This window comes from Eptatretus burgeri, chromosome 16 (assembly GCF_056783735.1).
Source record: "Eptatretus burgeri isolate ZD-2024b chromosome 16, Ebu_testis_v1, whole genome shotgun sequence".
NCBI lineage: Eukaryota > Metazoa > Chordata > Myxini > Myxiniformes > Myxinidae > Eptatretus > Eptatretus burgeri.
The window spans coordinates 40655868-40672502 of NC_140976.1; the positions used below are offsets into that span (position 1 = coordinate 40655868).

The 16635-nt window shown below is 48.3% G+C and overlaps 1 protein-coding gene across 3 annotated transcripts in view; it reads left to right on the forward strand.

Moving 5' to 3' along the window:
- The window catches only part of LOC147010920 (polycystin family receptor for egg jelly-like), a 136679-nt gene that overhangs the window by 101612 nt on the left and 18432 nt on the right, over positions 1–16635 (forward strand). For all 3 annotated transcript variants that reach the window (XM_085858651.1, XM_085858652.1, XM_085858653.1), the window contains 4 exons: positions 6364–6534; positions 7817–7977; positions 8198–8344; positions 10169–10616. In XM_085858651.1, the coding sequence (XP_085714777.1) occupies positions 6364–6534; positions 7817–7977; positions 8198–8344; positions 10169–10616 (927 nt within the window). The remainder of the gene's footprint in view (positions 1–6363; positions 6535–7816; positions 7978–8197; positions 8345–10168; positions 10617–16635) is intronic.

The following is a 16635-nucleotide window of genomic DNA, read 5'->3' on the forward strand; positions in this document are numbered from 1 at the left end:
ATACCACAACATCTAGCTTTTAACTGACACTCCTGAAGGAAAACAACTCGGCTGCAGATATCTACGGCCGATTGAGTCAGGTGTACGAAGATGCCTGCACGGGCGCTAGCAGTGTCAGAAGGTGGGTGAAACACTTCAAAGACAGAAACACGGACATCGCTGATCAGCCACGTTGTGGTCGGCTGAGAAGTGCCACAACTGAATGCAACGAGCAGAAAGTTCATGCGCTCATCAGTGAGGACCAAAGAGTGATTGTTAAGGAGATCGCAGCGCAGCTTGGCATAGTACACCGTACTGTAAAGGAGATGATAGCAACCTTGGGATATCAGAAAGTTTGTTCCTGTTTGGTTCCCCATTTGCACACAGAGGAACACAAAAATATGCATGAATGCATCATCACAGTTACTTCAACGACCTGCTGCTAAGGGCGATGACTTCCTGTTCCATATCGTGACAAAGCGGCCGATGGAAAAAAAAAAAAGCTGTCGACTTTCAACATGGCAACACTAGATCTCACACTGCGTGTCTGACATTGGAGGAAATCTCATAGAATGGCTGGGAAGTGCTCCCCCACCCCTTCCACCTCCATACAGTCTGAACTTGGCCCCACTCAGACTACCCTTGAAAGATCACATGAGAGGCCAGCACTATGAAAATGACAAGGCAGTCCAGATAAACATTCGTAGCTCGTTGCAAAGTGTTGCAACAGACTTCTATCATGGTGGGATTTTTAAGCTGTGCAACGCTGGCAGTAATGCGTGAACAGCTCCATGACCTCAATGAAAGGCTTCTTTTTTGGGTACATGATCGAGGCTTATGGAAAAGCTAAAGCAGAAAGGAAAAAGCAAAACATCAACAGCAGAGTAGAAGTGATAGTGAGAGCAAGGGGAGGGGGAGAAGGACACACAGGGGTGAGAGAAAAGAGAAACAAATGAGTGGAGATGAGCAGTGAGCATGGATTTTGGAAGTTTAACAACAAGAGTTACTGGCAGATGGTGTGCACCCTGCAGAAACCTGGAAGGGACAGAGCCAAGAAAAGGCATAGGGTGCAAGACCAAAAAGGAAGACCAAGACCAAAAATGTGCAAGACCAAAAAATAAATAAATAAACCAAGGTTACCCGCAGGGTGACCTGTATCTTGCCAAAAGGTGACCATGTGTGACTTCTTTAAGGTCACACTGAGGTGAACAGAGCTGCTATCCACCAGGAGCGACTCCTTGAGGAATATCTGCCTACGAGAGATTCCGATGAGAATCGTTCTACAGAGTAACCATGAAAAATATGCGTTTTCCTCAAAACGTCACCAAATGACGTCATAATGTCTCAAGCTTGACATATCTAGAAAGCACTCATCGAGGTGTTCAATTTGAGGTACTACACGATATGGTTCCTAAAACTCGAAAATTTGACCTTGGGGTCAAATATGATTGACCTCAGGCGCTAACCATGAAGGTCAAGGCCAATTGCCACCAAAAATTAATCAGCTGAGTGCCAGACCGTATACTACATTCCCATAAAGTTTGGAGATGATTCGATTAAAATTACTCAAAAAATAAGGGTTTCGTCGACCTCCATGATTTACCGCAAAGTGACCTTGACCCTTGACCTTGACCTTTATGTGTGCTGAAGGGTATTGTAATAATACTACGATATGTGTACCCACAAGAGTTTCCGATGAGAATTGTGCTCTACAGAGTGATATAAAGGTGAAAACTCCAATGATTACAGACAAATAAAATACAATTTTCATGAAAAAGCCGTTTTTTCGTCATGACGTCATCAAATGACGTCATAGCGTCAAACTTTTGACAGATCTGGAAAGCACTTATCAAGCGCTTTCATATGAGGTATTACTCGATATGGTATCTAAGATTTCAAAATTTGACCTTGGGGTCAAATATGTTTGACCTTAGGCGCTAACCATGAAGGTCAAGGCCAATCGCCACCAAAAATTAATCAGCTGAGCGCCAGACCATGAACTATATTGCCATGAAGTTTGAAGACGATCCGATCAAAATTACTCAAAAAATAAGGGTTTCGTCGACTCCCCTGATTTGCGACAAAGTGACCTTGACCTTTGACCTTGACCTTCAAAATTTTATGCGCTGAAAGGGACCTCTATAGGCCTCTGATATGCGAAGTTACAAAAATTTCCAATGATAACTGTGCTCTGCAGAATTTTTTATACGTGGTTACAGACAAACAAAAAAAAAACATACAAGCTGACTAACATAACTTGCAAAAACTTCGTTTTGGCAAGATAAAAATGTCAAAGTAACAGGCCTAGATGCTCTTTGTGTTTAGGGTGGGCACAGGGTCTAGAAGACTTGGTGTTCTCATCTGAGGGAAAACAGGATTGCTCAGTTGGTGTTGAGTTCACCTCTAAGCTGTCTGCTGCTGGATAAGCTCCACTAGACTGCCCTCCCATGTAGCCAAATAAACTAAAAACTGCCACCCTGATCCAGTTCCAAAAGTGGGTGTTATATGTTTATACGTTATACCGTCCTTCAGATTGGAATAAAACCACCTGGTCAATCTACAGTGCCTCTTGAAAGCCAGCACCTTCTTTAGAAAATTTTAACCTTTTGTTGCCTTATAACCTGGAATTAACTTGCATTAAATCAGACTTTTTCCACCTTTATTTACACATCATAACCCACAACTTCCAAGTGAAAAACAAATTCCACAAATTTCAGAAAATTAATTAAAAATACAAAATTAGAATATCCTCGTTGGATAAGTGTCGACCCCTCTTATAATAGCAATTGTAAATTCGCTCAGGTGTAACCAATCACCTTCAAAATCACACACCAACTTAATTGGCCTCCACCTGTGTTAAATTGTCATGATTCTGATTATTTCAGAATAAAATCAGCTGTTTCTGTGGGTTTCCTCTGCTGGGTGGTGCATTTCATAGCAAAGACTCAACTATGAGACCTAAAGAGCTTTCAAAAGACCTCTGGGATAAAGTTGTGGAAAGGCACAGATCAGGGGATGGGTATAAAAATATTTCAAAGGCCTTGACTATCCCTTTGAGAACAGTCAAGACAATCATTAAGAAGTGGAAGGTATATGGTACCACCAAGTCCCTACTTAGATCAGGCTGTCTCTCCAAACTGGATGACCAAGCAAGGAGGAGACTGATCAGAGAGGCCACCAAGAGGCCAATGGCAACTTTGAAAGAGCTACATGCCTTTATAGCAAATATTGGTCACTGTGTGCATGTGACAACAATATCCCAAGCACTCCACACATTTGGCCTGTATGGCAGGGCAACAAGAAGGAAGCCATTACTCAAAAAAGCCCACCTTGAGCCTCATTTGAGGAATGCAAAAACCCACTAGGGAGATTCTGAAGCAATGTGGCAAAAGGTTTTGTGGTCGAACGAAGCCAAGATGGAACTTTTTGGCCGAAATGCAAAACATTTTCTTTGGTGCAAACCCAACCCAACACAGCACATCACTCAAAGAACACCATCCCGACTGCGAAGCATGGTGGGGTCAGCATTATGTTATGGGGATGTTTCTCATCAGCAGGGACTGGGGCACTTGTCAGGATGGAAGGGAAAATGGATGGAGCAAAACAGAAAAATCCTAGAGGAAAACCTGCTGCCCTCTGCAAGAAAGCTGAAATTGGGATGGAAGTTCACCTTTCAGCATGACAACAACCAAAAGCACACAGCCAAAACTACACTGGAGTGGCTAAGGAACAAAAAGATAAATGGCCTCGAGTGGCCCAGTCAGAGCCCCGACCTAAATCCAATCAAAAATCTGTGGCACGACTTGAAGATTGCTGTCCATCAACGCTCCCCACGCAACTTGACTGATCTTGAACAGTTTTGTTCAGAAGAATGGGAAAGTATTGCCCAATCAAGGTGTACAAAGTTGGTGGACACCTATCCCAACAGACTCACAGCTGTAATTGCTGTCAAAGGTGCTTCCACCAAGTATCAACTCAGGGTGGTGGACACTTATCCAACCAAGATATTGTTACGGCTGTGGAAATTCGCAGAACACCATAAAGGTCCGTAGTTCAGTTAGATCGATAAGCCTGTGTTCAGTTAGATTTCCCCACCGTTGTTTAATGGGAATTTATTCGTGTCACAGGGCTGTGATCCTTTGAGGTAGGTTTTTCTTTTTCTATCGTTATTTTGAACCAACCACATCTCCACCACCATTACAACCAACATCGCTCCCCTTAACCACAATACCAACCACAACCACACCTGCCTCTCAACAACCACGCCATCCTCACCACTCCGCCAGCAACCGTCAACATCTCCACGCCACAAACATCGCCTCACCTTCGTCTCCGAAATGACGCCATATTTGCACCAGCCGCAGCGAGTCCCCAGCGAACAGCATCGATGCAAACCGACGCAGTAGGTTTCGTTGTGAGCGCAAGTCTGGTGATTTCTACCACGTCCGCTCTGAGTGAAAGCTTCGCCTCGAAAAACGGATCACAGGAGAGAAAGGGGCAGGGCCTGTGGGGGTCGAAGGGTGTTGATTTCTACCACGTCCGCTCTGTGTGGAAGCTTCGCTCTCGGAGAATCGGATCCAGAGGGCCGGTGATCTCTACCACGTCCGCTTTCCAGGCAGAGGTCAGAGGTGAGAGTGCGGAGATCAGATCTCGTCTCACCAGCCCTATAAAAGGCCGTGCAGAGCACCGGTTCAGGCAGTCTGGAGGGGTCGGAGAGCCAAGTGGAGCCCGAAGTCTGGAGAGAGTCAGTCGGGGAAAGCCAAGGAGCTGCGTGGAGACCACAGCCGTGGAGAGCTTGCCAGCGCCAAGGCAGTCTGAGGTAATCGGACCTCAGCACAGTTCGCGCATCGCTGAGGAGCGGACGGGGTCGTAAGAGCATCAACTCTGACAGAACACTAAAAGACCCGTTCGTTCCTCTCAACCGCGTTGCTGGCCGGGGCCTGGATCACCTCGCCTTGGCAAGGCCGCAATCAGGCACGGCTGTCCTAGCGGCCGTGGGAAACAGACGTCGCGACGTGCCCATCGTCACAAGGCCACAATCCGGCGCGGCTGTCCTAGCGGCCGTGGGGAACAGACGTCGCGACCTGCCCATCGTCGCACCAAGAGGGTGCAGGTAACCCGCATTGGTCTCGTGGGCTCATTCGGTCAACCAAGGCTCACGCAATATAAAGATCCACGGACCCTGTCTGCCACTCTCGTCTATGAGAGTGGCCTTTTCCTTTTCTTTTGAGTGAATCTTGTGGCGCCGAGTCTGACAAGTAAAAACTGTTAAGTGACTGTACATTAATAATAACCATATTCGGTCGTAGTGCTTCCCTTGCTTTTGTTTGCCTGCATGATTGACTGTATATGTGTACGTGTAAAATAAATGTGCTTTGTTCAAATGTACCCCGTTCGTCGCGTCCTCCTTTCCCCACATTGAAATGCCATCTTGCATCGCGGAATAATTAGTGGGGTTTTAAATACCCGGTAAATAGAATCGAATCCGGCGAGGTCGGGCCATAATACCCGCTCGGTTATCACTGCAAAACGGAACGGACCACTTAAACAGTTCGTGTCCCAAGCCGACCTGCGCCGAGGTACGGTCTCCCGGTTAGCTATCCGCGCGGGTACTTAGGTATATCGAGATTCGGCGATTGACCCTATCCTGCGCGGGTAGAAAATTGGCTGGGCCTTGGTGGGGTTGAAGACCCACCAGTGACAGGGTTCCGGCGTTGCTCAGGAAGGTCACGACTGAATTGTCCGTCCGGTGGGCGAGCTGCTACTATTAGTGGAAAGCAGCAGTTCGCACGCCGGCGGGCGCGAATTCGCAACAATATTCTAGTTTTGTATTTTTAATTAATTTTCTGAAAATGGTAGAATTTGTTTTTCACTTGGAAATTGTGGGTTATGATGTGTAAATAAAGGTGAAAAAGTGTTTCAATGCAGTTTTAATTCCAGGCTATAAGGCAATAAAGGTGAAAATTTTGAAAGAGGATGTGCACTTTCTATAGACCCTGTACTTCCAAGTTGTGCTTGTGAAAGATCTTGAAAAATCTCTAAAAATTCCACCATTGTTTGTCCGGATACCCTGACCAAACTTATTCCCTGCCAGAAGATTAAATGGGAGATGTAACTATATAATAAAACGGTTGTGAATGTTAAATTCGATGAAATGTGGTAAGAATAGAGTTTGTGGCATTCATTATAGAAACGAACAAAGCAGATGAGTAAATTGACAGATAAAGTTAACGTGGCGGTGTGGATGGATATATGTGATACCGGCATGATGGGCCCAATGGCCTCTTTCTCTGTAATCCAATACTAATTTGCATAAGTAGTGTGATATGCAAGAAAATAAGTCTCGTTCCAAAGTTTACTCCTGTAATATTTTCATTTCTGCAGTGGAAGGTCCTTCCTGTGAAAGGCAGTAATACGAGTAATCAGTACCGTTATTTAATCGCCATTTGTACTGGAGGCATGCCGAATGCAGGCACAAAGTCCAACATCTTCTGTCGAATTAGCTTCACCCAGACATCAAGTGGAACTTTTGAACTGGATAATGGCTTTTGCAAGGTAAGAAAAAAAAAAGCCAATGTTTTTTTCTTTCTATTTTTTGGAAGATATTTGGATGGTTTAAATGAAAGTTACAATTTTGTTGATACGCTGTATACACCACCAGCTATTCTCTCCCGATTTGCACATAAATGATGGCACTTGTCTTCTCCAGTTGTAACAATCAATCAGAAATGCCTCCCTAAGCATACACCAAAACCAAGGATCACAGTCAATGATGTGTCTTGGGGGAGTGGTAGAAAGGTGGGGTGGGGGTGCCTTCATGGAGTGGTAGAAGATTCGGGGTTGTGGGGGGGGGTGGGGGGTATACATAGTGTTTGACAACACCAATGCTTTCATTTCCATCATAGACTTGCTTCAGTTTGCAGATGGCACACTTTGATGAAAACTATGATTAGGAGTAGACTATCAAGGGCTGGTGGGGGGTGGGGGATATATGAGGGGGTATGTTGGAGATAGATTGGAAAAAAGGAAAAAGAAAGGAAGATGATAGGGGAGAGAGAGAGAGAGAGAGAGAGAGAGAGAGAGAGAGAGAGAGAGAGAGAGAGGGAGAGAGGGAGAGAGAGAGAGAGAGAGAGAGAGAGAGAGAGAGAGAGAGAGAGAGAGAGAGAGAGAGAGAGAGAGAGAGAGAGAGAGAGAGAGAGAGAGAGAGAGAGAGAGAGAGAGAGAGAGAGAGAGAGAGAGAGAGAGAGAGAGAGAGAGAGAGAGAGAGAGAGAGAGAGAGAGAGAGAGAGAGAGAGAGAGAGAGAGAGAGAGAGAGAGAAAGGTGCAAGGACATGAGTGTGGGATGAATGAGGATAGAAGGGAAACAAGTTTGGGACGACTTGAGAGAAAGGGTTAGGGAATGACGAATGTGCAGAGCATAAGGGTGAACGGTCAATGGCATTGCCATTTTTGAGTATGATATCCTCATAAATAGATATCCTCAAAATAGTTTGAATGAGGTGGTAGAAGGGCAGATTACTAACATATCCACGTTCGAGGTCATCATGGGATACCAATTGCAAATATAGTCACATACAAGCAACAGATCTCACTGAAAACCCTTTCATTGCAAAGAATCAGGGAAGTGGATGCAAGACACTTCCATGACAAAATTGTTAGTCTCATGAGACCTGATAGCCATCTGGTGAGAAAATATTGTGAAGGTTCAATTAAGTATCTGAGTTTCTGGAAAATGTGTGACAGTGTAACTTTCTTTCACACCATACCCTCGTATTTATAGCAATTACTTGGATTATTTGATGCTGATATGGATAGAATGCCTCCATGAGTGTTGCAGGGTTTTCAACGAGGAAGCATTCGAGCCTTCATACTGCCCATGAATAGCTGTCCCGGAAATCCCCAGTCCCTGAGAATCTGGAACGACAGCTCTGGTGAAGGACACAACAGAAGTTGGTTCCTTAGTGAGATCCTTCTTCACGATGCCCAGACTGAGCAAACGTACGTCTTGCATTTTCAAATCTCAATTACTTGATCTTACAAGACTTCTACAAATTTATAATGCGACTTCGGAATTCTTTGCAAACCCTCCCCTTTAATTGTATTACCATAAACGAATGAATATCGAGGTTTGGCAATTTGTTCTCCAACTCAAGAGAGTGATGAAAATGCTTCGCCATATTTGAAATGACACACGGAAAACTACCATTTCTCTTCCCAGTTTTCACTTCATTTTCAACGTGTGGCTGGGATATGAACACGAGAGGACATCTGCACTAGCCAAGCCAGCTGATGAAACAATGCTGTGTGATAAAAAGAGACAGTTCTCAGTGGAGACAAAAAACAACTTCTCAGATGCCCATCTATGGTGAGGTCATTTCGTCTAATTTCAGAACCTAAAGACTGCTCGTGTTTTGCATACAATCTCTAGTTGGGGTCATTCGATCAATATGTGTAAATTAGAGTTGACAGGATGGATTAGAGGTAGGCACACTCGCCTTTGAATCTCGACCCAGCTATAAACTGTCATCCTGGTCCTGGAAGGCGGGGCGATTCTTCAGTGTGTGTGCCATCCCTCGGATGGACGTTAAACTGGGCGCTCTGTCTGCTGACAATGGTGGGTGGACGTTAAAGATGTCATGGTGTCCTTCTCGATCAAGAGACTCAGATCATCCCCCATCTAAAACTATGATCTTATCTACCCACATTAACCCTTCTCAAGCCCACCTCTTCCCAACTTTCGAGATTTTCCTTCATGAGAGAGTTTCCGTCTGTATTAATCTTGTCTACTCCGTGTGTCCTCACCTACCCCTCATTCTTCCCCAAATCCCTTATTTGTCCAAGTCTCCCTCTATGTTGTCCCTCCACCTTGTTGTTGTTGTGTTGCCCCACTCTCTTTCTACTGTTCATATTCTGTTACATCCTGATCCATTCCATGTTCTAGCTACTCCATGAACTTCAACTTTGCATACAAAAATAAATAAAAAATAGATGAGCTATCGCCAACATCCTGGACAAGTTCTAAATTTCTGCTTTAACCGACAGTGGGCACTGCATCAGTGGCACAGCTATTCCCCCAGCAAATGACGCTACCCACAGCAATGCGCTGCATATGAAAAAAGAATAAGAATAGGTGTAAGTTGCAGCGATACATCACTGATCAACCCCCCACCCTACAATTCAAAATGATAACTTCCAAAATGGTTTTGAGGGCAGGAAGTTAAAATTTGTTTTGGGTTCCAGTGACAAATCACTGACTGCAATGAAAAAACTAGATGGTATTCATGAAATACTTACCTTGTGCAGTCAACGGTTTTGGATATATAGAGGTGCAACGTTTTTCGTTTTTTTTTTCCAAGATGGTGCCTGTACCACATGACTTATGACATCATGATTATCATTAAAATATTCTACAGGAGGAGGTGCTCCTATGGTGAAAATTTCTTGTCAATCGGACCAAAAATTGCAGGGAAATAAAATTCATCCTGATCAAATCAAGTGTTGTACTTGTCGAATTATGACGTCACAATTAAGGTAATGATGACATCATCATTAACAAATCTTATTCCCCAAGGGGAGTACTTGACAATAAGCCATGTTTCAATTTTTTCCGTGAAGCGGTTTCAGAGATATAGAGGTGTAACTTTCTTTTCGATTTATCCAAGATGGCACCTGTACTACGTGACCTATGACGTCATAATTATGAATGAAAAAATTAGACAGGCGGAGGCACTCCTATGGTAAGATTTCGTGTCAATCGGACCAACAGTTGCTGAGAAAATGTATTTTTGAAATACAGACGGGCACGCACGCCACACGTACGCAACCGAATGCCGAACCCTGCTTTTTGCTTCGCGAGCGAGCACAGGGTAAAAGTACTGTGGGATCTTTAACATCCACAAATTAATGCCAGCACACAGGTCCCTGTCCACCCAAGGCATCACACACTCATTGATGCCACTCTGCCAACTTGACGGTTCAGCGTCAGGCTGAGAATCAAACCCAGACGAGACAGCTCTCAGGTAAATGTACGACCTCTGCACCATCCTGCAGCAGGGACACTTCATTGGCGGTTTCCGATGTCTTTACCCAACAAGTTATAAATGTAAAACCCCCTGCAAGAGCCTTTCATGACTGTTTAATAAAAGGCATTTCAATGTTGTTCTGAAGACCATTGCTTCTGTCCTTCCAGGTCCTCCATATTCCTACAATATGCCAGGAATCCATTCACCAGTTTACAGCGCCTGGCTTGCTGCTTCCTGCTTCTCTTTCTCATGATGATCACCAATGCAATGTGGTTTGAAACTGCAAAACCAGAAACACTGAAGATAGGGCCATTCACTCCGGGAGACATCTTCATCATAATCGTCAGTTCCCTTATGGAAATCCCTGTGAGCTTGCTCGTTGTGCAGATCTTTCGAAGACGGAGAGCAAAACATCATAGTCTGGAGTTCAGTTCAGGATATCTGCCTTACTGGACGATCTACATCGCGTGGACCATCGTGGTCCTCACCATTATCACTTCGGGGTTTTTTGTGATTCTTTACAGCATGGAGTGGGGTCCAGAGAAAGCAAACCGCTGGCTCCTTCGCTTCTTCAGTTCTTTTATCATCTCACTGTTCTTCATCCAACCCATCAAGGTAACCATACATTGTACACTGTCTAACACAAAAGTTCACTTGACAACACTCTTTACCTTTGCATCCAGGAAGATAAACTGAAGCGAGTATTTTATTTATTTATTTATTTATTGGTCATCAAATGTACGTTTCAGGGGTTATATCTTATAAACCTTTGATGACAAATATATATATATATATATATATATATATATATATATATATATATATATATATATATATATATATATATTGTTGTGGTTACCAAATTCGCAAACCACCATTCAGGTCCCTTAGGTGAGATATCTCGGTAAGTACATGTGTAGTTAGGCCCAAACCCGTTGTCTAGTGGGAATACATGTCATTTATGCGTGCTGCGACTCTTCAGGATAGCCGTTTTTCTTTTACTATCTTTATTTTGGACCAACCGCCATGATTACCACCACAACCACAACATCAACCACCAACCACAACATCAACCACCAACCACAACGCCGCTTCACCACAACCGCCACGACCTTCACGTCACACCTCGCAACCGTCGCATCGCCACCGTTCTTGCGCCGCTTGTGGGTACCGGTGTTGGACTCGTGCAGGGCGCGCGCCGAACAGCGTGTACAAAATCACGGATTTTGTGCTTCAAAAACGGATCAAAAACGACACACGCCCACTTTTTGCCGTCCAATCGGTGAGCGAGGGGCGATTTGGCCCCGCCTCCAGGGCGTTGGAGGGCGATCGATATATGCAAATTTATGGATCAAAAAGCATTCACGCCCACTTTTTCTCGGGCCAATGGGGAGCGAGGTGAAAGGTCGAAGGGAGGGGGTCAAAGATGAGAGGGCGAAGCCACGGGGCTGATATAAGCGACCGTGTTCGTCAGTCCAGTGAGTAGTAGAGTCGAGAGGGAACAGAGAGTTAAGACTTCGCGGGCGGTGGAGTTGGCAAGAAGGAGCTGGTCATCGTGTGCGTTGGAGTCGGAGCGGAGGGAACGGAGCTGTGGAGAGGCGGCGAGGGCAGACGAGGGGGTGCTCGCGTCGTGCAGGGAGCTGCACCCCAGGGAGGCCGACAGCGCGACCTGGCCGAGGTGGAGACGCTCGTCGCGGGACAATAAAAATCCTCTATACCCCGAGCATCAGCAACCCCCTCCTGTTTCCCCCCGCGCTGAGATAGTGCGACCAAGGGGGCCCCTTTCCCACCCCCTACCAGACACTGTCCGCGGAGTTGAGGCACTATCGCCGCTCCGCGTCTCATCACCAGACGGGTAGGCCCGACCCGGTCTCGGCCTCAGGCCCGCCTCATCCATGAGGGTATTCTTTCCTTGGTTTTGGGTATGTGTTGTTGGCGCCGTCTGTGAAGTAAAATTGTATAAGTGTTGCCGTGTGCTCGTGTAATCGGTATTAGATCTGCATTGTCGCATTTGCTTTTTGTGTAAATTGAATTGTGTTTTTCTTTTCTGTGTGCTTTTGGTGGAATTGAATATGTGTGCTTTCCGTTCATCGCGAATAAATGTGCTTTTGTGTTGAACTGTTTCCCGCTTCGCTTCGTCATTTCTTTCATTGACTCCTCATCTTGCTTCACGTAAAGGGTTTGTAGTGGGCTGAATACGCCCGATAATTAATCGAACCGTCGAGGTCGACGATAACACCGCTCGGTTATCCCGATAGTACGGAACGGGTCGCTTAAGTGGCCCGTGTCCGAAGTCGACCTGCGGCGAGGTGCGATCGCCCGGTCTACCCTCCGAGTGGGTACTTAGGTCGGTCGAATTTGGCGAGCAACCCTATCCCACGCGGGGGCTGATTGGCTCGATCGCGGTGAGACCGAAAGGTCCACCCGTGACTGGTTCCCGGCGTTAGTCCGAGAGGGTCACGACTGGATTGTCCGTCCGGTAGGCGGTGTGCTGCGATTCGAGTTACGTGGCCGTCAGCACGTCGGCGGGCGCGAATCCGCAACACTGGTGTCAGGTCGTGCGATACAAATTCATCGCCCTCCTCGCGGCACTGGTATCGGAGAACAGGAAAACGGGCTCTCCTGTCTCCGGCTAAATTCACGGGAATCGGTCCAGGGGTGAGAGAAGCGACCCCCGATTCCCTCCAAATTACGAGCGAGCGAAATTAACCCTTTAAGAGAAGCAAGATGGCGTCTCAAGGCGAGCCGGAGCCGGGGGTATTAGAAATGGATATAGAAGGTGTAGGATCCATGGCCCAGGATGGAATGCCCGTGCAGGAACATGAACTCGCCCAACTGAACCCAGAGCCCGAAATAGGTGCGGCAGCAGCCGCGGTGTATGACACCTCCCCCCCCCCTCTCCACCAAAACCCTTCCCCAACCCTTGCCGAAACGGCTCAGCTGAGTGCATCCGACATGGCCCAGTTATGCGCCATGCTGGCGGCAATGACAGAAAAGATGGATACAAATACAAATGAAAAACGAAATGAAAGGAATGAACGAAAAGATGGATGCGAATACACAAAAAATGGATGAAAAGATGGATACAAATACAAATGAAGTGAAAACGACGATGGATGCGAATACACAGCAAATGAGGGAAGAAATGAAAGAGCTGCGGGGTGAGACGCAGAACATGGGCCGATGCCTGCAGGCGGGCATGAAGGCCGTGACCAGGGAGCTGGGAATGGCGACTCCACGTGTGGGAGCAAACGAGCTGGAAGGGGGTGCAACGGCTGACAGGCCCGCGGTGGAGGCGGGTGAAAAAATAATTCGGGGGGCGTGTTGGGCAAGGGTCGTGACAGAGGAATCGACGGTGACCAAGCGGGAAAAATTAAATGGGGAGACCAAAACGTGTGAGACGAGACACGAGGTGACGACGACAGAAACTTATAAATGTATAGAGACACGGGAGACAGAAAAAATAGAGGAGACAACACGATGAAGACGGGGTAAGTGACGCACACACACACACACGGAGGTAGTGGAGGATAATAGGAGTGAGCTGGCGGACTGGGTGGAGACCCAGTGCGAGCACCTGGATGGCCTCCTCCAGGAACGAGGGGAGGGAGTATGCCCCCTTGAGGCGAGTCACGACCAGGTGAGTTCGGTCGTGCTTTGCGAGGTTGAGGGGACGAGTGCTGCGAACGGGTGCACGGAGAGCTTGGGGGGTATAGAGGCCCCGGAGACCCTTGTGGGGACACGAATCCCCAGTGTGGTTGTCCCTGTGTGTGTGGTGCAAGGTGTGAGTGCGTCCCCGTGTGTGGAAGCGACCCCGTGTGTGAGTGGTGTGGTGGCGATTGTGCCAGAGTACGTGCTTCCCAGCACGCCGTGTGTGGGTGAGGCACCGTGTGTGAGTGAGGCCGTGTGTGTGGATGAAACGGCCAGTATGAGTGAGGCACCGCGGGTTAGTGTCCCCGCGTGTGTGGATGAGGCACAGCGGTTGAGTGCCCCCGCGTGTGTGAGTAGTATGGTTTGTGTGAGAAGTGAGGCACGCGTGGGTGAACGGCCGTGTGTAAGGTCGCTGTGTGCAAGGGAGACCGTGTGTGTGAGAGAGCGGTATGTGAGGGAGATGTCGGTTGGCATGCGGGAGCACGCAGCCGCGTCTCCCGGTTTGAATGTGATGGAGTGGACTGTGTGCGTCGTAACACGCAGGTGTACGTGGGTTGAATGGCGACGACGAAGGCGACAGAAGAAAGAAAGCCGAGTAGCGGCTGTAGTTGTTTCGGGGACCGTGCCGGGTTCGCCCAGCAGTGAGCACGCGGTCCGTGCTGTGCAACGCACGAGACCGTCACGTGCTCGCTTGCGAGAGTGAAGTCCCGGTCCGGAAACGCCAGCGGTGGATTTGCCGATCCCGCGGACGGACAAAGTTTAGGCAGGTAAATGGATTTGGACCGGACGGGTTTTCCACGCGATCGTGTGTGTTAAGCTCCAACGGGCAAAGCACATGTGTTCGCGTGGGGAACCCCTCGAGACGTGGGGCTTGTGTTTTTTTTTATTTTTTTTTATGCGCACGGTGACGTCATGGCTGCACGTGGGGTTGGAATCCGGCAGGAGGGGTATCTCTGCCGGATGGTACCGTCCAAGGAGGGACGAGGAACACGTGCAGCTGCATGACGTCACGGGCAGGTGCAAAGTGCGCGAGTTGCCGCGCAGGTGCTGCGCATGGAAAAAAAATTTAAAAAAAAACAAGCCTCACTTTCGGGTGCACAGGATTCCTGGGCAAGGGGTGGAAGACCCCCTTACCAGGGGCACAGGATGAAAACTAGTTAGGGGGAAGGGTTAGCTTAGTTAGACCGACTTCATGGGGCAGGGGTAAGTCCTCATGGAGTCCGTGGAATGGATTAGGTAGAGGGATTTAGTGAGCTTTAGGTTGGGAAATAAAATGATGATTAGGAGACAGTGACAGACTTGTGGATGTGTAGAGGGGACGTAGCTTAGCTGCGTAGGTTAAAAGGAACGTGCTGTAGTTTAAGGGACGACGTGGGAGCACGAGTTAGTTAGGGGATGTAGTTAGGAGGATGGCAGAGTTCAGTGGTGTGTGTGTTGAAGAGTTGTTGGTGAGTTATGAGGTGAGTGCATGTGCTTGGTGAGTGAGTGAGGCCAGCGGGTCTGTGTGTATGGAGCGAATGGGGAATGCATGGTGCGATGAGTGATTGGGGGGAGGAGTGACTCCCGCCCAAGGGACCCCGGGGTCAGAGTAGAGTGAGTTAGCTGGGTTAGTCAAATTAACAAAAATGGAGGTAGTTTTGCTGTTGGTGGGAATGTAGGCTCGAAACCCATTTGGAGGGGTGCAGGAGCCCTGTTGACGGGCTTGGGAGCGTGGCTGCGAAAGGTGAGTATCGCTGAGTGGGTACCCCGGGCACCAGGCTAGTCGGCCGCGGTAGGCCAAGGGCCCATGGGGGGCCGGGATAGCGTAGTGGGCACGGGTGCGCCTGCTTGGTGCGGGGGCCCGGGGCGCCATTAGCCGCGTGGGCAGTGTTGTGGGCACGGGTGACCCTCGGAAAGGGGCCCGGGAGGCCGGCCTGCCACGTGTGCGTTTCAGGGGAGGTGCCATGGGGGGCACTCCCCGGTGTTAGGGAGCTGGTAGGCTCGGAGGCAGTGTAGTGCCCGGGGGTGCCATAGCGGGAGAATCGGCAGAGGGTCGTGCCTGCCAAAGGGAGCCACGTGTCCCAGCCAGGAGACCGTGTGAGGGCACGGAGAGAAAATTGGGGGGCGAGGCCCGAAATTGTGAGGACACCAACACAGGCGACGGGAATCTGGGTTGTTAGAACCAATAGTTTCAGCGAGAGGCGCTTGTTGAAAGCCCCGGGGTAGTTTAACAGTTAAATGGTTAGGGTAGATTAGGAGATGTACCCCTCCGCACCATCCATCCCCTCGCTCTCGTTGTGGGCCGCTGGACCCACTTTGTGTTATAGATCGCTGAACTCTGGGGAGGCCATTCTGAGGCTTCGTTGGGCCTCGACACAGGACGCTAGCTCTCCCTTATTCCCCTCCGGGAAGGGAACGTAGGGGTTGGGAGTAGGCTAGGTGACAGGATAGGTTAGCCGAACAAGGACGATAAAGGGGGTTAGGGGACGATTTATAGTGGGGAAGTAAAAGAAAAAAAAATAATAAAAAAAATTAAGGGGGCTAAATTGGGGTTTGACAAGTTAAGGGAGTGGGTATGTACAGTGACAGGCAAAGGCGATAGGTTGGGAGGGAGACAGGTAGGTAGGTCCGAGCCCGCCTTCCGAGTGGCCAGCACCACCGCACTCCCTCCACCAACCTCCACTGAACGGCAAAGGCTGGCCAACTTCATCGGCTGGCCGTGTTTTACTTCAAGGCAGAGGCCGGCCAACTTCATCGGCAGCTGTTGTTGTGCTGCAAGGCCTGTACCGGCCAGTTCATCTGCTGGCTGTTTTCTTCAAGGCCTGTGCCGGCCAGTTCATCTGCGGGCTGTGTTTGCCTGCAGCGGCCTTCTTCTGCGGGCTGTGTTTGCCTGCTGCCTTTGCCATGCCATGCCCACTGCCCATGTTCACCAGCCCCGTTCAATTTTTGCTTTGCCCCCCCTGTTCATTGCCATGTGCGCCAGGATCAAGGCAACAGTTTGCAA